Source organism: Xenopus laevis, chromosome 8L (genome assembly GCF_017654675.1).
Source record: "Xenopus laevis strain J_2021 chromosome 8L, Xenopus_laevis_v10.1, whole genome shotgun sequence".
Lineage (NCBI taxonomy): Eukaryota > Metazoa > Chordata > Amphibia > Anura > Pipidae > Xenopus > Xenopus laevis.
Window position 1 is genome coordinate 11,160,801 of NC_054385.1, and position 23,391 is coordinate 11,184,191.

A 23,391-nucleotide genomic window follows, 5' to 3' on the forward strand; every position below is an offset into this window, starting at 1 on the left:
AATAAAGACGTACAAAAGATCATGTTTGGATTCACAGTTCCTTTATGCTCACCTCTCCTCCATTCTGGCTGCATTCACTCCCTCCTTTCCTGGGGCTCTCTTTATCAGAGAGGGTCTCCTGCGCTCGACTGTCGCTGCGGCACCTTTTTGGACCCAACTCCTCTTTTGGGTGAATGGGGGGAGAGTAGCTATCACCCCTCTCACTCCTCCTCTTCTTCCTCTTCTCCGGGTCTTTGCCTTTTTGCAGAGCCAACCTCCGTTCACACCTTTCAATCTATTAGAGGAAGGGGATAGCAGATCACCAGACCATCACCTTCAATTGAATATAATGGCGAACAGACCTCTAGTCTCCCCAATATTAAGTACTAGTGTACCAGCCACAACAAGGAATCAATGACACAAGCTGGGATGGGAATTTCACCGTCTATGTTCCACTGGACCAGATAAGGAAAACAGTATCACACTGTGTTTCATTGGCTGCACATTTATTATAAACAATCTGCAAATCTACAGCCCCAAGCTTTGCTTCAGAACCCCAGAACAAAGGCCACACATTGAAATGCTAACATTATAGGTTGGGTCACACAAACATTGCAATCTCGTGCAGACTCTCCACTATCCTGAGTGGCCATCTGTATGAAGAAACCAAATACCCCTACAGGTGCGTTCTGCTTTAACAGGGCTTGGAGTTCCCCTTTAATAGCAATCTTGCCCCCCAGGGTGAAGGAGGAGGCATTTTACACTGTCCTGGCCAAACATAAATACACCTTCAGGGAGGGGATTAGTTGCTTTGTCCGGGATAATCCTGTTTTGAATTCCATGTGGAGGTCCCTTTATGCGAATGCACTCGCCCTTACAAGGAAGCGAATATCTGCCCTCTGCTTGGACCTATCACACATTAATTTTAATATTTCAAGCTTTGGCTCAGCTTGACTTAATGAGAAATTAATTTCCACTTTCTAGAGTCCACGAACTAGTTAGCCTCAAGGTTACAATGATCTCTAGTTGTGTTTCACTATAGCTTTAATACAGGAAACCAGGAGCAGTTTCCAATCAGTATGTAAAATAATCCTCAGACAGTGAACAGATTGGCTCGCCTCAACCTTCTTTTTGGCATTCACTAGGGTCTGAAATGGCCCACATGAGTTAAATTATGTGCATCACTGTGCATGTTCATTGATACCCTATACAATGGGGACTGGCAAACTGGTTCCGGGAAGGAGGCAACACCAGCAGTACCTATAAGTTAAGGGCTAAACAGACAGCTGTAACCCAAAAGCTATAAGGCTGCAGGCCATAGCATTGGCCCTGCAGTGGTATGCCCTTATACTAAAAAAAAAAGCAAGGATATCTTCATTTCGGAGTCTATTTGATCTTTATCACATTTATACCACAACAGCTTGTACCATTACCCCCCCCAATTGTTCCCTTTCACCTTTTATTTTAATTGTTCCCTTTTCACACCAAATGCAAGTCGAGCTTCAAGTTGGCAGATAGACAAGCGAAAAAGCCTTACCTCTATCAGGGTGCGCAGCCGGTCTATACAGGGCACCTGTGATGCCAGTAACAGTCGCCAAATGCTTGCTTCTTCTTCCAGCGTCACCTCTAGAAGGTCCCCCTCCAACATCAAGTCTTCCAGTAGCGCTCGGGAGCCCAGCGACAACTCCAGAACCGCTGCCTTTTCTATACGCGGGAGAAGGGCAGCCATTGCATCTAGATCTGAGGCAAAGGGACGGGTATAAGAAAGTAAGCAATATACACAAAGCCTACAGTGACGTACACTTGGAAAATGGGGATACACTTACCTGGCATTGCGCAAGTACCATTCTCTGAGTGACGGTCTCCATTCTCATGCGGAACCTGGCAATGATCAAACCATCCATTTAGATGTGAGCAAACACAGAGCAGGAAAAACTGAACACAAGATGAGCAGCGGGATGTAGTGAAACACTCCTCTGTCCCTTGCTAAAAAGGCATCCAGCCCTCGGTTGAAGCCGTCTAATGTATCTGCCAGTATAACTGCTTTAATCCCACAATTTTGCACTCACTGTACACCAAACGTTTTGCACCTTAAAGGGGTAGTATATCCCTTGTTCAACATAAGCAGAATAAACAGAACTCCTTTCTTTGTTGTATAAAGAATTGTTTTCCTTCAATGCTTACCATCTTTTTGTTGATTAGCTGAGTCAGTTTAACTAGGTATGAGCTTAATAGAACATCCTAGTTTTAGCATAAAGATTAGCCTAAATACAACATGTAGGGGTTACACGCAGAGACAGTTTGCATGCAGCAGATACCATCATGTTATGACAATCTAACCCCATATGAAATAAAAAGCACTAAGTTTGCCCAGTAGCAATAAATAACCCATAGCAGCCAATAAAATGTTTGCTTTTAAACAGGAGAGCAGTAAATGCTACTTGTTGATTTGCCGATATAGGTTACTACTCCTGGGCAAACTTAGTGCCTTTTATTAAAGGACTAGTAAACATCAATTTAAAAAAAAAAAAAAAAAAAAATGCGTTGGTATAGAATGGAAAAAAAAACACAAGAACAAATTAAACTTTTAAATCATTAAGTCTTTATTAAGAAATAACTTACTGAAACTCCGTTTGCGCTCCACTTCAGAAAAGGTGATCCATCATACGGTGCTTGATTTCTCCTCAATGCAATCCTTATAGGAGATAGCCAGGGAGGAGAAATCAATCACCGCATGATGGATCGTCTTTTCTGAAGAGGAGCGCTAGCAGTGTTTCGGTAAGTTATTTCTTAATAAAGACTTAGTAATTTAAAAGTTTAATATGTCTTTTTTTTTTTTCGTTCTATATTAACAAATTATTTTTTTTTAAAAAAAATTGATTTTACTGATCCTTTAAATAACCCCCTAAGTGAACCCTAGAGCTTTCAAAGTAAAATTACCCCCCACAGTCTGCAAAGAGCCAGCACCCTTAATTTAACGCACAGCTAGAAAAGTTTCAAAAGTCTTATTACCTTTAGCAAAACAAGGTTCATGTAGGTGTGATGAGCAAAAAGGGGGCCTCTATACTGGACCCCTCCTTACTTCTAACCTGTCTGTTTCCCAGACTTTAGCCATTTGGCAGGGCAATTCAGCTGATTTTGAACACACGACTCAACTGCTTGGGGATAGTAGGCAACGGGTTGGAGGACATAAACGTATGCAATGATAGCATCATTGTCTCTGGGCAGTCATATATTATCCATCTGTTTGGTTTGATCAAGGGTTGTCCACTTTATAGCCACCAGGTTGTGGGGTCTGACTGGACATTTTAGCTTTATAGCAGCAGCAATGTAAGTGCATCCAAAAGTAGGCAGGATCTGGGCATACCAAAGTAAGCTTCGGTGCATCAAGCAGTCAGTGTAGGTTGAAGGCATGGCCATAAGCCTCCCAAATTTCCATTCTGTGTACAATTGCCATACAATGGCTTACTTACCAAGCAATCATTATGGGACTGTAACCAGCCGTTTTTCCATTTTGGCCTACAAGGTGCAGTGACAGCACATTAGAGAGCAATGAATCTGCACAGGAGTAGCAGTGTTCTGCACAGGAAACTCAGTGAATAAAATGGGAGGCTCTTTAATAAGAGTAGCACTGAACAACCAGGTTGCATTGACCTCAGATTGATACTTAACACCACACAGAGAAATGGTCACCATTAGTCGTGTCTCAATAGACCACTGCATAACAAACTGTATGATACACAGGGAGTCACCTAACTGACAAGAAAATATTGACCCAAACAAGCACTGAATTACAGGTATACACCAGTGTGCCCAACCCAGCAATCACCCCCCCTCCCATGACTTACAGGATTCTGTTCATTACGAGTTGTCTCTCTCAGTGCCTGTGGATCTTTACAATGCTGCTGCATTCTTTTTCTGCGTTCTGCAAGTGCTGTTGTGGCAGAAGAAATTTCCGGTGTGGCTAGGATCCTGCGAGCCCGATCCTGCCAGCTCATGGCTCGTTCTGTTAAACACTGTAAAGCTTCTCCCTCTGGCAGCCGCACAGGCAGTTTCTGGAGGGCCACCAACAGAGAGAGGATGGTCTGCAGCCGTGGTCTCCGGGAGCGCACACAGAGCGAGCACAAGAAACGGCTGTCCCATTCCCACCAAATAAGTGATGGAAGAGTGTGTGCCCCACGGTGATTTGAGAGCCTGGGGCTGGGAACACACAGCCCATGGAATAAGTCTTGGCACAGCTCACATCGCAGCATGAGCTCATCTGGCGGCTCCCCACAAACACATACACAGCCTCTTTCTGAAGAGGAATTCATAGTGCGTAACCTAAGGATTCCAGCCTTCTCTTTTTGCTCCCCTTCCTTAAATGCCAATACCTGAAAGAAAACAATGATGGCTGAGCCTTTAGGAATAGCTCTGCGTGACCTAGTGAGGCATAATTAGCCTGGATATAATGGTAAATCACAAAATGTACTAACTATACAACCGGGGTCCCGCAGGTTCTGCGCAGACAGCCCTAGGCTCTCAATGTCCGACCTGTACAAGCCCTGCTCCTTTTCTCTCTTCCACCGAGACCTCTTTCCAGTGTCTGAACAAACATCTGCACTTGGGCACAGCACCTACAGAAACAATTTGATGATCACAGACAAATAATAGTGCCACTATAGGGGATATAGCCCTAAAATCAGTATAGCAACATATCAAAGGGAGAGGGAAGCAAGTCTAGACATACAATTAGCATAACAGCCATTGTCCCACAGGAGACTCAGAATAAGTAACATTTACTTCATTTCTGCATGGAATGCCTCTGGCAGACTAAACCCTTAACTATGCAATGTAAAATTCATGGCAATGACAATTCTACATTTCCAGGTTTCATTTTGATCTATTCTGCACTATGGGTGCAACAAGAATATAGTGTCCCCAGCACAACTGATGAACAATGAGAGCAAAAAAAATATGAAGAATCTTAGCAAAGGCAAAGTAAACAGAAGCAATGAACTTGCACGCTACAAATATATAAAATCAAAAAGTCTTATCTGACACAGAATAACAGAATATGATAAAATGATGTCTGTAAAACAATGTTAAAAGGTAGTTAAGCAATTATATTATTGAGATGGCAATAGCAAAGGGCCTTTACCTCCAGGAGGGTGTAGCAGGAATTCTTCTTAAAGAACGTTTTTGATGCTTTCTCCCTCCAGGAGTGAGCTGCTGCCACTTGCACCTCCAGCTGATGAAGTTCTTCCATTTTCACTGGGAGATCCCTGCCCACAGCCACCAAACCTTCCAAGTCATCCAGGCATGGGTAGTGATCACCACTCTGCAGGAAACCATGTGCAGAGAAGCATGCAGTAAATACATACACAGCACATTGTACACGCTACACTAGTTCCAGAAAGAGGAAATTACAGCATACTTTTTATAGCTTAACCTAAAACAGCCCTCATTCTGTGCATGAGCCAAAATATAGATAAAAATATTAAATAGAATTAAAATACAGATCCCTACCTTACTGGTGCAACACAGATGACTCCATTAAAACTCCCACTAGACATTTGGTTGGAGCTCCAATGATATACTTAAATATTGCTTACCAATGTTGCACCCTCTACAGCTCTGTACCACACAGATGGCTGCCAAATCACATGCAAAGCATACACTGCACCCTCACAAACTACACAGTTAATCCCAACTGCTGTAAAATCAACTCCTGCTGAGATTTTCTAATCCCTCTGAAAATGCTGCACCTAGGGTTGCCTCCTGGCAGGTATTTTAACATCCTGGCCTGTAAAAATGATACTGGATTCCAATGTCATTAACAGGGAAGATATTTCCCCAGAAAAGATGGCAACCCTAGCTATAGCCCCACATTCCATTTTTAAGCACACCCTCTGTTTACAACAAACATTTCTAGGGATAAAATGCACCTAGATCAACACAGTAACAAACACAAGCATAAAACACAAAACAGTCCCTATTCAATACTCATGTCAACAATGTTCCTCACCTGTATCTCCTCCACATCGGCACTCCAAGCTCTGGCCTTGCAGAGAGCATCCTTCAGACTCAGGGTATTCGGTAACTGCACTGGAATATGTTCTGCTTCCTTTATGATGGCCTCTAACATGGCAGGAGGATGCTTCTGTCTGCAGGATGCAAGTAAAGAAGAATTAAGCAAGAGAAAACAATGAACCGATGAGCAGAAAACTGCTAATGAATTGCTTGTACCTTGCCTCCAGGCACATCTTGGCCTTCTCCTCCCAGCGCAGAGCAATAGAGATGAGCTCCTGCAGTTCACTTCGTGCCTTTTCTACTGCAGGACTCTCAGCTACTTCTTCAGCTTCCTTCAACAGGGAGCGCATCTCTTGAAGTGTGCCAGAGCGCCCTGAACTCAGTGCTGTGCGTACTCGCTCCAACCACTCCCCCTGACGCAAATGTCTCTCTATTTGCCTGACCGCTGGTAGATCCACTGACAGAGCATAGCAACGCTCCAGTACCTCCCGCAGCTGGGATGCACTATCAGGGAGAGCCTGCAAGCATTTCTGTGCTTCTTCCTGCAAGGCCTCTGCCTGTTCCTGCAAACACTGAGAAGGGCACAAAAAAAAAAGAAAAAAAAAAAAAAAAGACAATCAACATAAGAATCAGCACAAAATACAGAATAGTAAATCACAAGACCAATTGCTTGATACCTGAAGCTGTGAAAGCTGTGAGACCACACAAGAGACAGACTGTATGCGCTGAACAAGTTTGATCAAATTCTCCAAAGAGATCACTGTAGAATGACTCCTATTTGCAAGAGAGATGATATTAAGATGGGGGCACTGGGGTCATAGGCTAACCCAGAAAAAGATAGGAACTCCTTACACAGTATGCCCATTAGTTGACATAAATGAAGCAACCACCAAGACAATACCCGGTTACTTACCTACTAGCTTTGGAGTAGCCCAATACTTTCTTTGCTTCTGCAATGCAGCTTTCAACTTCCTGGATGGAGCCCCTCAATAGCTGCAGATGCTCATTCTCCACAAACTTCTTCTCCAAAGCCTCAGCTTCCAGAGCCTTCAGATCGACCAGTTCTAAAGCAAAGAATGAACAATGTTGCCGGGTTAAAAATGCAAGAGCCTAAATTATCTCATTACGCAGTTTCATTACTTCCAAAGCATAGCAACATATGTATGCTGTTTTGTCACCCATAAAAAATGTTGCACCTTTCTTAAAACCTATTGTGTCTTATGTATATACATAAGATTTGGTTCAGGATTTAAAAGGTGCCAATTCATCGCTGGTTTTCAGCAGTATGGAGGAATGGGGCCAGCCATAAATAATATTTCAGTTGCCACCTACCTTTCTTTGTTTTCCCATCTAATTCTATAGCCAGGTGCACTTTATTAGACCACGTGTCAAAGGACTCTGCCCGACCTTTCAGCTTATGTAACATGGCCGGAAGCTCATCCAGGGTGTAACGATACCTGACAAGTAAATAAACAATGTGCAAAATAAAGATTTCATGCACCACTCCAAATTAACACAAGCAAGGGCATCTAAGCAGCAATGATTATCAAGGGGGTCTTACCTGAGATACTGACGAGATGGTGGGCACTGGCACAAGTCCTCAATGTGGGACAAGCACACCAAGCCCTGAGGGCAGTCATAACAAGCCAAAGCAGAGAGGAAGCAAGTGGTCTTGCACTTCTGGCATTGCCGTTCATCATCGGGAAGCAGCTCAAAAGCTTCTCTTTCTGCCTCAGTGACACCCTGTTCCAACAGGGCTTTGCGCAGTCGCCTTTCTTCTTGTACCATAAGGAACATCTCTTTGTGTACAGCAGCTGCCAAGCTCATGTCCAACCTCTCGGGGCAAGCAGCCATCTTGCAGATCAACTCTTCATGAGAGAAGACACAGTATCGCCGCAACCTCCGGTAATGCTCGATGCACTTCCTGCCGGCTGGGAGCTGGGTACAAGTGAGAGAAAAGCAATCAGGTATAGTCTAGCAGAGATGCATGTATTCAGTTATGTTCAATCAGTGCCTATAAATACAGCATCAAACCTATTTATAAATTGCAAAATATTAGCTTTATGAGCATTTTTAGGTTTGCTTTTTTTTTCTTCAGCTTTCTGCACCATGCGGCCACCAGTGGGTGGGAGCATTTTTGCCAGCAACAACCCAGTGCTCTGCATGTGGCGACGTATGTGATACATATGTACTGATCACCTAATATGCATTTTAGAAGCCATGAAATATCAAAAGGTGAACAAATCAGTGTGGTCAGAGCAGTCCCCACTATTATAGTAATATATCAATAAACATGTGTACAGTTAAAACATGCGACACTGGTCCTGAATTAGTTGCTCTCAAATGTTGCAGTTTAGATTGAGGTTTAATTAACATCAGAAGTCATTACGGGTACCATGTAAGCATATGTATTAACCGGTTGCAGGATCATTTCTAGGTTGCACGCCCGGGCCCATTTCCCACCAAGGACTCCATATCTTTTGAAATTTATCTGCTGTGACTCTTGCTTCATGGGTAAGCTTTATTTTGGGTATAGTTGAATCAACTAGGTTAATCCAGGAGTCCTTTGTGGGAGGGGTAGATCCCATCCAGTGCATAATCACACATTTCTTAGCATAGAATAATAACGCTCTAAACCTTAATCTTGCACTGACAGTGGGTACAAGGTGTTCCACCACGCCCAGAAGACACACAGTGGGGGAGAGTATATGTGGGAACCCCAGTGTGTTTGCTAGCGAAGCCATTACTTGCGACCAGTAAATATTTATAATTGGGCAAGACCAGATCATGTGTAGAAAGTTGGCTTCAGGAGTTCCACATCTGGGGCAGGAGTCATTGTCCTTCTTACCCATTGCCCACTATTTCATATATACTTTTTATACAGACCTACATTGTTTGGGGAATATAGTTTTCCTTCAAACATTTTCACAGATCTATAAAGTATTCGCTTTATAAATCTGTGAAAACTTCTCTTGTACAAGAGCACCATGTCAGGATCTACAATCTCTTACCCAGTCAGCAGTGCAGAAGTTGACAGCCTCTGCAAAGTTGTAGCCTTGATTAAAGCCACTGTGATAGGCTCTTGGAAATGTGATGACAAACTCCCCTGCACACTGATTGGTGCGCACCACCTGCAGACACATGGAGCCAAGAACAATGAATGATTTAAAGAGAAAGATGGCAGGGGAGGACAGCATAGGTTATTTGTAATCTTGACATATACATGCAACGCCTCCAACTCACAAATGAACAGCAGAGACTACAATTCTATAGCCCCTTCCCACCTCACACAGGGTTCTTTCACCCATCCCTACTATCTCCACTCTGCTAGCTTTCCTGCCTCTTATTCTCACCCTGCCAATTTACCCCCTGCATTGGTGCATTTGTTCAGCCACTAGCACCTCCATCCTCCTATTGCTACTCTGTGTCTGTTTAGCTGCTCATTGCATTGCTCTGTCTTCTCTGTCTCACCCTCCCCAGTTCCATTTTAATCCTCTGTAGTTTGCTTCTGTTCAATGCATTAACAATACTGCAACAGACAACAAGCTAAAGATACAATGTACAAAAAGACACTGACCGGCACCCCATGTGCCATGAGAATGTTGGGGTTCATAAGTGTGACCAGCTGATGCAGGAGGTCTGGTTGGCTTTCAAAAAGCTCTGGTGTCAACTTCTTCATCACACCTTCAAGTTGCTCAGCCGAGGACGATGGCACCCCATACCAAGTCTTTGGCTCCCCCCTGAAAAGTTTGCAAAGACAAAAGAATGTAAAGATATCTAGGATTTCTGCTGTGTGATCCCAGGGAAAACTCTTTGTTACTACAGAACTCAAATAATGTGTCTGGCGCATGACTATTTTGAGATTCACTAATCCAAAAACAAGACCAACTTCCACTATATTTAAAATGCAGAGCAATGTTGCAGGTGCTGGCACAAAAAAAAGAGGTTAATTTGAGCACATAAGGGGAAATTGTATCCCCAGAGGAATGGAACGTTATAAAGCTTTGCTGCTTTGTGTTTCCTGTGGCAGCTCTTGTTTTATGGTATTTGCATAGACAAGAATAGTAAGCATGTCATTTATCTATAAGGGGCAGCACTATGGTTGCTGCGCTGACATTACTTAAGACTGTATGAATGAAAAAGGCAACTGAACAAAACTGTGAAAGGATTAGGTTTGCTCTCTTCCTATAGGTATCATAGCACCTGGAATTAAAGACTTTACCCCAGTGTACCATTGTCGCATGTCACTAAGAATTTTGAGAAAATACACAAATTTATATGTTATTAAAGGGGTTGTTCAGCTTCCAAAACTTTTCTTTTAAGTTGGTTTCAGCTACTTCACCAGAAATGAAGACTTTTTTCCAGTTACCGTACTTTCTATTTTTCTAATTTTGAAGTGTAAGTCTAATTTTTCACCTTTCTAAAGCAGCTTTTGGAGACGGGGTCACTAACCTTTTAAACTGTTCTAAATTGATACATTTAGTTGAGACATTTGTTATCTTTGTCCCTGCTAAGCAGAATCCCTGAGTTTTATTAAAGGCAGCTGTTAGAATTGATACAATAGTTGCCAATACTCCAGAGAGTAAAATTGCAAAATTGAGCTGCCAGACTGAAACACCAGGGACCTTAAACTAAAAAAAAAAAAATGGTAAAAAATAAAAAATGGAAAGCGATTGAAAAAAGTATTCTATTTCTGGAGAACAATCTGAAAACAGCTCAATTGAAAGTGTTTGGAAGGTGCCAAGCCCTTTAAAAACAAAAGAGTAAGCTTGAGCACTTATAAGGAACAATAAATTCGGAGATAAGTCACAGCATAATTATTGTGGAGCCAGAGATGTACTGACCAGTGAAGGTAGTTGATGGAATAACTCCAGTGATCCTCAATGTGCCAGCAGAAGGCAGAGAACACCATTCCCACATAAAGCCAGGGCACCTTCATGCCAGAGATGTCAGCATTTATGTGACATAGCACAGACTGCTCCAGTACTGGCATCACATTCAAATTCCAGCCACTGGTTGCATATGCCTGCGAGTGGGATAAATAAGCATTAGAGACTTAGATGGCAAATTTAGCAGGAGGCCAGGGTAAGATCAGCAGAACCAACCTTTTCCTCAGGGGAGAGTTCTGTTTTTCCATCCAACATGGGGAAGCCACTGCCAAACTCCTTGGAGTGAATGTCTGCTCCATATTGTACTGTAACATCCTCCTCTATGCTGTTAACCAGGCGCCAAAACTCCCTCTCCACCAGCTCCGTTGGGACCATCTAGTGTAAGTAGTGTGTCAGATTTTTAATGCATTCATCCACACAGCGCATGTATTTATGAGAAGTACAAGTTACAGCCCACACGTTGGCATATAGGCAGTTAGTCCATTAACGGTTAAAATGTCATACTAGCTTTAGAAAAAATAATGGGTGGATTTATTATTAATTGAACTGGTGAAACCAGTAAAGGTGGCCATAGACGCAAAGATCCTATTGTACGAATTGAGGATTTGTACGATTTTCAGACCGTGTGTGGAGAGTCCCGTCATTTTTCCGGCAGAGATCGGTCGTTTGGTCGATCAGACAGGTTTGATTCTGTCCCGACCGTCCCACCCGAGCCCATTGCGCTCTCATCGTAATCCGATCGTTCGTCCATAGGGCCGAACGTTCAGATCACCCCCGATATAGCCATGCCCGTTAGTGGAATATCGGGGAAAGATCGGCTTGTTTGGCAATGTCACTAAACGAGTGGATCTTTGAGTCTATGGCCACCTTAAGGCTCCCAGCAGTTTCAATATTATCTTCTACATCATCCTCCTGACTCTCAGTAAAGTGTTAATGAACTGACTTGATATGGGATTGCCCTAGTGTAGCAGCGTACTGGACAGAAGTTATTCGCTACACTAATATATTCCTATCCTTTCCTGGAATCAAGTCCCCTGAGATTTGCTTATTGGTATTGTAGATGAGGCAGTGCCCCTACAAAAACCCAGAACACTTTTACAGTCTGTTTTGTTTTATGCAAAAATAGGATTTATTTACTCACCGTTAAATCCGTTTCTCTGAAGTCGACAGGGGGACACAGGAGTCCGATGGGGTAAAGCACCATCCTTCAGGAGGCAGGACACTTGATTGACAGATCAAAAGAGGGCGTGCCAGGACTCCGGCTTTACCCCTAGCATTTCCTCTTTTAACTCAGTTGGTACCAAATAACTGGCCACCAGGCAAAAAACAAGGTAGAACAGGTTTACTATTTAACTTATAACTATGTACAAGCATGAACCGGGTGGGATGTCCTGTGTCCCCCTGTCGACTTCAGAGAAACGGATTTAACGGTGAGTAAATAAATCCTATTTTCTCTGACGTCTCTGGGGGACACAGGAGACCGATGGGGACTTACCAAAGCAGCCCCACAAAACAGTAGGGAGGGCAACAGATTTGTGAATGCTTGCCTTTAGGCTTGCACCACTGCGTGTAGAACTTTGCGGCCAAATGCCGCCTCCGCCGATGCAAATGTATCTAGGCGGTAGAATTTTGTAAAAGTGTGAATTGTGGACCAGGTCGCTGCTCTGCAGATCTGTTCCACTGAGGCAGAGTTTCGCCAGGCCCAAGAGGCTCCCATTGCTCTCGTTGAGTGTGCTCTGATTCGAAAGGGTGGAGTCTTTCCTTTCGCTATATATGCTCTCCCAATGGCTTCTCTAATCCATCTAGATATGGTTGTCTTGGATGCTGGTTGACCTGCTCGTGGTCCCGATGGAATAACAAAAAGAGAATCTGATTGTCTGATTTCTTTAGTACGTTTGGTATATATCCTCAGCGCCCTAACTACATCTAGGCCATGCAGTCTCTTTTCCTTAGGATTCTTGGGATCCGGACAAAAAGACGGTACAACTATTTCTTGGTTGATATGGAAGGAGGATACCACCTTGGGAAGAAATGAAGACTTAGTTCGAAGCACCGCTTTGTCTTTGTGAAACACTAGGAATTCGGGATCACATGAAAGTGCTGCTAGCTCTGACACTCTGCGTGCGGATGATACTGCTACCAAGAAGACTACCTTCCAAGTAAGCCATTGCAGGTCAAGTGAAGAAATCGGTTCAAACGGAGGATCCACAAGTGCTGTGAGCACCTCGTTTAGATCCCAGCTAGGTGTTGGACGTTGACGTGGTGGAGCTATATGAGCTACTCCTTGCAGAAATTCTTTAACTGTGTTATCCCAGGCAATCTTATGTTGAAAAAGCAGTGACAGAGCTGAAATTTGTACTTTGAGCGAATTTAGCTGTAGACCCATATCGAGACCTTTTTGTAGGAAGGACAAGATAGATGGTATGGAAAGAGTCTCAAAATCGATGCTTTTCTCTTGACACCATAACCAGTAACTCCTCCAGATTCTGTGATAAATTCGTACCGAAACTGGTTTTCTGGCCTGCAGTAATGTAGCAATTACTTCCTCAGAAAATCCCTTCTTTCTCCAGATGGAGAACATTGGATTGGATTGATGAATGGGACCTTGCAGTAGTAGATCCCCCCTGCGAGGTAGAGGGATATATGCGTCTGCCGACAGATCTTGAAGGTCGTGAAACCAAGTTCTTCGCGGCCAGAAGGGGGCGATTACAATTGCCAGGAGGTCTGAGTGGCGAATCTTCTTGAGGACATGGGAATCTGTGGAAACACATATGCCAGGTCGAACCTCCACAACTGAGTCATGGCGTCTATCCCGTCTGCTAGTGGATCCCTGTACCAAGCAAAAAACTGGTTGACCTTGCGATTTGTTCTTGACGCCATGAGGTCTATCTGTGGAGTTCCCCACTTTTGTACAAGTTCCTCGAATACTTCGGGATGCAGCTCCCACTCCCCTGGGTCTATCTGGTGTCGGCTGAGGAAGTCCGCCTGGATGTTGGATACTCCCGGAATGTGGATCGCTGACAACTGTACTAGGTTTTTCTCTGCCCAATGAACAATCATTTCTGCCTCTTTTAAGGCCCCCTTGCTTCTGGTGCCTCCTTGACGGTTTATGTAGGCCACAGCTGTGGCATTGTCGCATTGTATTCTGACCGCCTGTGCCTTCAGTTCCGACGCCCAATTGTTTAGAGCCAGTCGGATTGCCCTCAGTTCCAACAGGTTTATTGGCATCTTGGATTCTTTTAGTGACCATTTTCCTTGTGCTGTGTATCTTTGCCATGTCGCTCCCCATCCGGAAAGGCTGGCATCTGTTGTCAGGATAGTCCAGTCTGGAGTTGCCCATGATTGTCCTTTGGTCAGTGTATTCGGATGAAGCCACCACTTCAGAGAGGATGTGGTCTCGTGGGACAGAGGAAAGGTTTGCATTAGTGATCCCCTCTTCCACCAGCGCAGAATGTCGGACTGCAAGGGTCGCAGATGAATTTGGGCAAATGGAACTGCCTCTATGGTTGACACCATCGAACCTAGAACTTTCATGGCTTGATGTATAGTTGGACGGCGAGATTGATATAAGTTGGATACTTGTTTCTTCAACTTGATCTGCTTGTCCCGTGGCAGAAACACTCTCTGAGCTACAGTGTCGAATTCCAACCCCAGATATATCATCCGATGGGATGGATGTACCTGTGATTTCTTCCAATTGATCCACCAACCAAATTGCTGGATTATCTCTGTTGCTCGCTTCAGGGCCGCTTGTGCTTGTTCCATTGAATTGGCCTTGATGAGAAGATCGTCCAGGTATGGAGTCACTGAAATTCCCTGGAGTCTCATTGACGCTGTTGTGACTGCCATCAACTTTGTGAATACCCTTGGGGCGGACGACAGTCCGAAGGGTAGTGCTACAAATTGGTAGTGTTGGTTGCGGAATGCAAATCTCAGGTAGCGTTGATGGGCCGGCCAAATTGGAACATGTAGGTAAGCGTCCTTGATGTCCAGAGACATAAGCAATTGGTTTGGCTCCATACCCCTGATGACTGATCGTAACGTCTCCATCTTGAATTTCGCGGCTCTGATAAACTTGTTCAAGTCCTTTAGGTCTAGGACAGGTCGAAAAGTCCCTTCCTTTTTCGGAACCACAAACAAATTGGAGTAGAACCCGTAAAATTTCTGTTGCGGGGGTACTGGAATTATTACCCCCGTTCTTTGAAGGGTTGTCACACAGTTGTAGAAAGCTTGCGCTTTGTTCGAATCTGTGGGTATTGTGGACATGAAAAACTTTCTGGGGGGCATAGCCCAAAAGTCGAGGTGATATCCTTCTGTAATTATTTCTCTTATCCAGGATTCGGAAGTGTGTTGAACCCATGTTTCCTGGAATAGTCGTAGTCTGCCCCCTATTGCCCCCTGCTGCCCCAAGGGGCTCGCCCCATCATGCTGAATTGGACTTGTCCTGGGCGGGCTTGTTTTGAGATTTATTAGATCTCCAACTTGGTCTGGTTGCTTTGTCAGAGAATCGATTGCGAAAATTGTTTCTGCGTGGAGAGGTTGAACGTTTTGTTGTTCTATTACTTTGGCCACGAAAAATTTTTCCCCTACGGAATGTATTAGCTGAGCGGGACTTTGACTGGGGGAGGAAGGTACTTTTTCCCCCTGTGGCCTGAGAAATTATTTTCTCTAATTCCTCTCCAAAAAGGCGTTGGCCTTTAAACGGCAGTGCAATTAATGACTTTTTTGAACTGAGGTCAGCTGACCAGTTTTTGAGCCATAGTGTCCGGCGAGCGGCAACTGCTAGGGCGGATGAACGTGCTGTCAGTTGTGCTGTGTCAAGTGCAGCTTCGCTAATATATGCGCTGGCTTCTGCCATGTCCCGTGCTATGTCCATGAGACTTGCTCTGGATGTCCCATCTTGTAGACCTGACATTATGGATGTGGACCAAGCTTCCATTGCTCTACCGACCCATGCTGTGGCTAACGCGGGACGAATAGCCGAACCCCACGTCGGGGGTTAACTATTCTGGGTGTAGGTGAACCCTAACCCAAGTCTGGCCCCGGGTGTCAGTGCTATTCACTGACCGGAGCTTCTCTATATTACACGCCAAATATGTAACCTGTGCCAGCCCTGCTGCTAGTGCAGCACGTCCCCCTCCACTCCGAGTAAATAGTCCCCCTTTCCTACCTTCAGCCATAGTAGTAGTGCTAGGGGTGAAGTCGGAGTGTGGATACCGGACAATAGTGTAACCGGCAAGTCTGTGCGCCGCAGTGAGGAAGCTGTTCCGATTCGCCGCACTTCAGAAATCCAAAATGGCCGCCGCTTGAAGCTGAGCTCAGTTTCGCGCCTTGGGTACCAAGATGGCCGCCGATGGGACTCACAGGTGCGCGAGATGTGCGCGAGATGTGCTCTCTCCCCTCCCTCACCACTACCGCGCTGTTCTTCACAGCACTGTAATGCCAGCAGAAACAAAACGAGCGGCCAGCATATGAGTAGCTGCGGTGCGGAGGGGTTTCACAGACACGCTGTGCGCGCGCGTGCGCACACACACACACTTAGTTAAGAAATAGCGGACAATGCGTCAGGAGTAAGCCTCCTCTTACCTTATCCGCATGTGTCTCCCGGCCAGAGTCCCTGTACCCCCCTCAGGGGGCAGGTTTAGATCTGGAAGGCTGCTCCCTAAAGGTGAGCTTTTGGCCCCGGGACTGTAGTATTCGTTGTGTCTCTCTAGAGACCGATGGGTCCATCCTCCTGTGGACAGGACACTTGAAAAACTGAGTTAAAAGAGGAAATGCTAGGGGTAAAGCCGGAGTCCTGGCACGCCCTCTTTTGATCTGTCAATCAAGTGTCCTGCCTCCTGAAGGATGGTGCTTTACCCCATCGGTCTCCTGTGTCCCCCAGAGACGTCAGAGAAAAAGTTAATACACTTCAGCAATAGATTGCTTAATAAATGGTACATTACCTCTAATCAAACTGAAGTACAATGATAGGGGAACAACCGGCAAATCTGAGAAAATATGGGAACCTTGGTTGGATGCCAAACCTCATGCATCCCTACCAGATTGAACTATAGGTTTGCCCATAAATATATGCGGATAAACGGTAACTATGTTACATACTCCTCTATGCTTCAAAACTGTCACTGTACATATGATATAATTGTAAACAGTAGTCAAGTAAGTGTCAAGCCTGTTTGCTTATTTTTGTCTTTTGGTTTTATGTTTTAGAAATGCAAAATAAAACCTTTTTTTAAAAAAAAAAAAAAAAAAAGTTACTGAACAGACACATTTATCAAAGCAGACAGGTGTCAATTTGGCAGGATACACATTCATTTTCTATGGGTTTTAGCACTCGCATTGCTCTTGAACGCCTCAGAGTACCAACACCAGAGCTGCAAAGGTTGATTTAGCATTATTAAGAGCTGTTAATCCACATGCACCCTCTGCAATGTTGTTTTCATTAGCACTCAGCTATATCAAGTGCAATACTCACATGTACAGGCATGTTGAAGTAATCAGCTTTAAATGCATCAGCCATCTCCCCAAAGCTTTGTAGTGTGTACTCTCGTGTTGCCTGCTCAAAGCCGAATGCTTCAGGAGGCCGCTTGCACTCCTAAAGGAAATAATATCAACTATTTAGCTGGAACAGCACATAAATGCAGCAAAACTTTCAACTCTGATTGGCACCACTAAAACAGAGCAAAATAGTTGCCACTTACTGCCATAACACATTTGGGGCAATGCCAGATACCCTTTGGGGGTTCAGGAAGAGGTGGAAGTAGGCAGAAAGTGTGGTAGTTGTCATCACATCCATCACACAGTAACAATCGGTCATCGTCATCACCACGGGAGCAAATGCGACAAATGTAGGCATCCACCTTCAATAGAAAAGGTACCGTTTAGCTAACAGCAGGACAAAAGAGATAATGTTTTGCAAAATATGAGGGGGATGTTACACAAGAGCAAGGGCCAAAGCAATGTCTTACAAATTGATTGCTGTTGGTGATGGTGTTCCTGCGTAGCCTCATGGTCATCTTTGTGCATGGCTCTGGGCTGAGGGAGCGCTCCTGTTTCACATGCACGTGTACTTCCCCTGGCTCTCCATGTCCTTCGACCATAACCTCTTCCTTAACCACAAGTGTCGGAGGGCATTCTGGGATATCGCTGTCTGGAGACAGTGAACAGGGATTGTAGTTAGCAAACTGATCAGGATTATCCCAAGATCAAAAGATCCTTTTTGCTTCTTACTCTTGCTGTTTAACTGTTTATTGACCTTTCCAGTACTTTAAGGCTCTGATATACAAGTTATCATTCATTCTTTCCTGCACTTACTTAATGGTATTGTCTTGAAGTCTAGCCTGTTAAGCTTGTTATCCCACCAATCACTATGGGACTGGACCTGCAGACCAGTAATTACTGGGAAATCCCTGCATACAAGTTTTACTACAGCTCACCTTTCTTGCGCAAGTTCTTATTTTTGGCCATCAGTCCCAATCCCATCATCTTGGGGCCTGCGCCATATATCTGGAGCTTTTTCAGCTCTGGATTCTTCTCTATGTCCTCGACTGTTGGCTCCGGCTTTAAGAATAAACAGTGGACATACTTGAGCAAGAGAGCCAGATGCAGGATATACACAAAGCTAAAAGGAAAGGAGACCTTTATAGAACAGTGCAGTATTTATATATGCATTGGAAGTCTGCAGCTCCATACAATTACAAAGCCGTCGGCAGTCAGTTGCTGTCTACTGAAAAGGGCACTCACACATAAGGTAAAATAACCCAAAGAGGCAGAGAAAGTGTTTACTGAGCAGATGAACTACCGCCAAAATCTTCTTAAGTTGCCAATATATGGGCAGATATAAGCAATTGACTATTGGACCATTGGACCAGGTGGTACAATGGTGTAGGTCTCTCTCTCTCTCTCTCTCTCTCTCAAAGAGTCTCCCATTAAGAAAGGACCACATTGGTACGATGATGATGTGGTCCTAATTAATAGCCCAGGCAGTGATTCCTATTTGGGGTTAACATGAAAGGTGCATCGTATAATAGTAACTGCAAGCTTCTAATGCACAACATAAATCTACGAATGTACAGTATATATTAATGAATTAAAAAAAAAGATCAGGACAAAAACCTAACAAATATACCACTGCTCGTTAAAGCATACAGTGACCAGGCTTTGGAGTTTACTAGTAATAAACACTACAAGTAGGGAAGTATTAGACAGAAAGAGAAGTGAGCAGGCAGGCAAAAAGATGCACTCCAATACTGAAATACTTAAGGTTGGGTACAGTATAAGACATAAAACATACAGGATTAAGGTCACAATAAACTGATCTCAAGGGGGTACAGACACCCCTTTCACAATACACTTCAGAAACCAGAAGGAAACCCAGTGTAGGCAGAATGCAGTAAAACACAAATACACAGGACCGTATACCCAGGATGGAGATGTTTCAGTGGGCTGAGAGGAGCTCTGTGTGGCAGGATCTGAATTCTCAGGATCCTGCATGAAATGACAAGAATAGAAAATATGTTGAGACCCAGCATCACGTGGGAGCCAGGTAGTTACCGCAGAGTGTCTTGAACCCTCTCAATAGCACCTTACTGGTATAAAGCCAGGTATAAGGTCAATATGGAGATATACTTTTAGGACAGGTAGGAAAGAACCAGTAAGAGGGTTCCACTCACCTCCTGAGTTAGACGCTTGGCTCGCCGTCCATAGCTGGTAATTTTAGAGGGTTGTACCGACTGCCGCAATGGGATACTGTGAGGCTTGTATTCCTTATCCTTCTCCTCATTGTCATACCGTGGTCTGTCTCTGTAGTCCTAGAACAAGACCAAATCTCCTTTAGCTGTTCTTAACGAGCACCTTATCCAGCCCAATCTCTTAAAACCATGCAGCTTACCACCATGTTTGCTCCCGACTGGTACATATGAAAGGGATAGATGATGCGCTCGTAATGTGAACGTAAAAGCGAGCCAAGATTTTTCCCTGAGGGGTATCCCATTCGTTGTGCAACACGTGCCCACCTCCGTTCTCTGCATATTGGCTCATAACCTCCCTCCTCCTGGACAATCTGGTTTAGTTTAAGAGAGAAAACATGACACCAATGGTTTCTTTGCGATGTTTACCCCATCCCTATCATTTTAATTTTTCAGCTGCAGCTTTCCAAGATGGAATTTAAATTGGTATCTGGTTGTTATAAACCATGTGGAATATCCATTTTTAAATCATTTGATTTTGGCACAGCCAGCTCTTGCCAGAATTGGTCCTTACCTTGCTCAGGCTGTACAGATCCAGGATTCTGCGCTCCACATTTGGAATTTTCAGAGAGGATCCTTGGATCTCCCAAAACTTGGCAATTTGGTCCAAGTAGTTTAGTTTGACTCTAGTCTCTGCCTGTGAGTAGAGAAGGAGAGAAAAATGTTAGCCTGACTTGTATGTATGATAGCACCAAATGCATTTTTGGAATTACATTCAGAGATTGCCAAGCACCAATCTTAGGGCTATGGTACTGTTCCAAAAAGCTACTGTTGCAAACTCCAAGTAACTTAAGTTAAAGGGGTTGTTCACCTTTCAAACACTTTTTTTCAGTTCACTTGGTTTCAGATTGTTCACCAGAAATAAATACTTTTTTCAATTGCTTTCCATTTAAAAAATGTTTTACCATTTTTCCAAAATCTAACTTTAATGTCTTTGATTCTGGTGTTTCAATCTGGCAGCTCAGTTAATCAGGTGCGGATTCTAAACAGTTACAATTTTGCAACATTTAGTTGATATTTTGCTCAACAGCATCTCTGGAGTATTAGCAATTATTGTATCAATTCTAACAACTGCCTTTAATGAAACGCAGGGATTCTACTCAGCAGGGACAAAGATAAGAAATGTATCAACTAAACTTATCAATTTAGAACAGTTTACAGGGTCGACGACCCCTCTCCCAGAGCAGCTTTAGAAGGTGAAAAATGAAACGTTACACTTCAATATTAGAAAAACAGTCACATGTAGAAAATAGAAAGTAATTGGAGAAAGTCTTTATTTCTGGGGAATTATCTGAAATCAACTGAACTGAAAAGTATAGGAGGGGAACAATCCCTTTAACAGAGTGGCTTGGAGGTGCCCACGTGTCCTAAGCCCACAGGTAATGTCACACAGTTTACCCAACTCTTTTCAGGAAAGACTTCTTGACAAACCACAGAGAATTGCTGTCCACCATAACATCCTTATCAATGCGTTTGGCACCCATGCCATATTCAAGGGCATTATTTAAACAGCCCCATTACCAAGATCAGCGCAGTAGTACTTTGTGGCTGTGATATTTTGGTACCCTTAAAGTTCACCTCCTGGAAAATTACACCTAACAGTCATGCTGGGGGTGGCATGATTACCTTAACAGACGGGGAACAGTCCCCCAGCCAATGGGAAGATCATGCCAAAGTCCAGCCTTGTATAGTAGGAAAGACTCTCCTAATAAGCAACCCAGCACATCCTGAGAAAATCTTCAGCCATGTATCACTTACTTCAAGTTCGTTGAGTCTCTGAATACGTGGAGTGAAGTGAAAATTGTCAACTTCTACTGCAAATGGTGGCTGCCAGTCCTGTAGAACAAGAAAAACAAAGGAGGATTAGAAGCAGGATAGGGAAATATTGAAAGAGAAGGTTGCAAACAAGGCGTAATTACCCCCTTCTCCATATGTACGGCTTCCTGTGCAGGAAGTTATAATGCACAAGGACAGGTTAAGAAGCACTCTAGATGTAAGTAGGGATGTGTATTTTTGTACAAGGCAAGAGAACATCTCTTCATTTGTTTATATTTAAATCCTTCTGCTGTCTCGAAGAACTAAAGTAATGGGTTCAGTTCCAACCAAAACACTGTTTCTTTAACGTTTGCATGTTCTCCCTAACAGTGTTCTATGGGTTATAATGCCCATGGAAGAAAAATTAAATTGCAAACTCTGCTGGGGCAAGCACTGATGTGAATGACTGAATACAGTCCAAAAAGTGCTACAGAAAGAACAAAACAAAGAGAAGCTACCACATATATTTCTTCAGTAACTATACACCTAAATAAAACAGTGTCATACAAAAAAAAAAAACACTACCAGTGGGTTAGCACTCCTGCCTTGCAGTACTGGCTGATTTTGGTGTGAATGCAAAGTCTTGCGTTTCTTTGCCGGAATCAGCAGTGTGTTCACGCTGGAGCCAACACAATGGTTCCGGATGTGAAAAGAAGAGCAAGCTAATGCCCATGTAGGTGCTGAAATTGCCCTGCGTATATCAGCTGGCTCATTTTGTCATACGTGCTGGTTTGGGTTTACTCTGGGTATTCTGGCTTCCTCCCATAATCCCAAAACATACAGGCAGGTTAAGGGCTCCTGATAAAAGGGACAATAGTGTGTGAACGTAATAGGGACCTTATATTATAAGATCCTCTGGGGCAGTGGCTGATATAAATGATGAATAATCTCTGTAAATAGATGTGGAATATTGTAAGGCAATATAAACAATAATGCTGTCCTTTTTACTGTATAACTGCCACGCAATATGGCAGCTTCTGCTTATATTAAAAACTTCAACCATACAAAGTAGGAAGGGATGAGCTGTATCAAATACAAACATTTTAGACTGACTGGCATATCAAAAATGCTATTAAAAGCAACAAAATCCACAGAAATGTGTTTTTGTACCAAAAATGTGACATATCAAAGGGCTGTCCCCTGCCCTTAGTAAAGTATAGGAAGGAGAAATCGCACGTCATCAAATGTCACTGCTTACGTGAGAGATGATGAGTCGAGCAAAGGACAATGCATATCTGCTGCCTCAGCATATATAGGGAAGTGCAATTCACAAGTAATGACATGCAGATTTAAATGGATTCTCTCAATGACTGTTTGCAAAAATAACATCTTATCAAGGTCAGAAGCATCCATATGGCCAGTCTAAAATGTATTGAGTTCGCTGAAACAGCATGTAGAGTACAAGAAGAGATCCAAATCCAAAAACTGATTAGCACCTGGGCTAACAATCAGATCACATTGTGATCCCATGCACAACACTTGAGAGAGAAAGAAATCCACTACACAATGTGTTCCATGGCCAATAGGATTTTCATGTCCAAAATACTGGACCTGCCAGATAGAGCCACTCTCATTCAGCAAACTTAAAGGGATACTGTCATGATTTGAACCAGCAAGTGTATTTTTTTAGTTGTAATATTGTGTGTGGGCAGCAATCTCAGGTCATTTTGCCTGATCATGTGCTTTCAGAAAGAGCCAGTACTTTAGTATGGAACTGCTTTCTGGCAGGCTGTCAATGTAACTGGATGTGTTGCAGTGGGACCTGGATTTTACTATTGAGTGCTGTTCTTAGATCTGCCAGGCAGCTGTTGTCTTGTGTTAGGGTGTTGCTATCTAGTTACCTTCCCATTGTTCTGTTGTTAGGCTGCTGGGTGGGAAATGGAGGGGTGATATCACTCCGACTTGAAGTACAGCAGTAAAGAGTGACTGAAGTTTATCAGAGCACAAGT

At 43.7% G+C, this 23,391-nt stretch overlaps 1 protein-coding gene across 2 annotated transcripts in view; it reads right to left on the reverse strand.

Annotated features, from left to right (window-relative positions):
• The window catches only part of kdm5c.L (lysine demethylase 5C L homeolog), a 30,896-nt gene that overhangs the window by 4,078 nt on the left and 3,427 nt on the right, over nt 1–23,391 (reverse strand). The window contains exons 3-27 of one of the 2 annotated variants that reach the window (XM_018241062.2): nt 21,386–21,463; nt 20,142–20,264; nt 19,771–19,941; nt 19,553–19,690; nt 19,302–19,367; nt 18,317–18,440; nt 17,849–18,030; nt 17,582–17,740; nt 17,356–17,475; nt 11,097–11,255; nt 10,836–11,017; nt 9,569–9,731; nt 9,003–9,122; nt 7,553–7,929; nt 7,324–7,448; nt 6,905–7,055; nt 6,669–6,765; nt 6,208–6,563; nt 5,987–6,125; nt 5,120–5,299; nt 4,455–4,595; nt 3,828–4,352; nt 1,806–1,860; nt 1,517–1,719; nt 53–274 (exon numbers count right to left, since the gene is read on the reverse strand). In XM_018241062.2, the coding sequence (XP_018096551.1) occupies nt 53–274; nt 1,517–1,719; nt 1,806–1,860; nt 3,828–4,352; nt 4,455–4,595; nt 5,120–5,299; nt 5,987–6,125; nt 6,208–6,563; nt 6,669–6,765; nt 6,905–7,055; nt 7,324–7,448; nt 7,553–7,929; nt 9,003–9,122; nt 9,569–9,731; nt 10,836–11,017; nt 11,097–11,255; nt 17,356–17,475; nt 17,582–17,740; nt 17,849–18,030; nt 18,317–18,440; nt 19,302–19,367; nt 19,553–19,690; nt 19,771–19,941; nt 20,142–20,264; nt 21,386–21,463 (4,356 nt within the window). The remainder of the gene's footprint in view (nt 1–52; nt 275–1,516; nt 1,720–1,805; nt 1,861–3,827; nt 4,353–4,454; nt 4,596–5,119; nt 5,300–5,986; nt 6,126–6,207; nt 6,564–6,668; nt 6,766–6,904; nt 7,056–7,323; nt 7,449–7,552; nt 7,930–9,002; nt 9,123–9,568; nt 9,732–10,835; nt 11,018–11,096; nt 11,256–17,355; nt 17,476–17,581; nt 17,741–17,848; nt 18,031–18,316; nt 18,441–19,301; nt 19,368–19,552; nt 19,691–19,770; nt 19,942–20,141; nt 20,265–21,385; nt 21,464–23,391) is intronic. The other variant, XM_018241063.2, reaches the window with a different exon arrangement.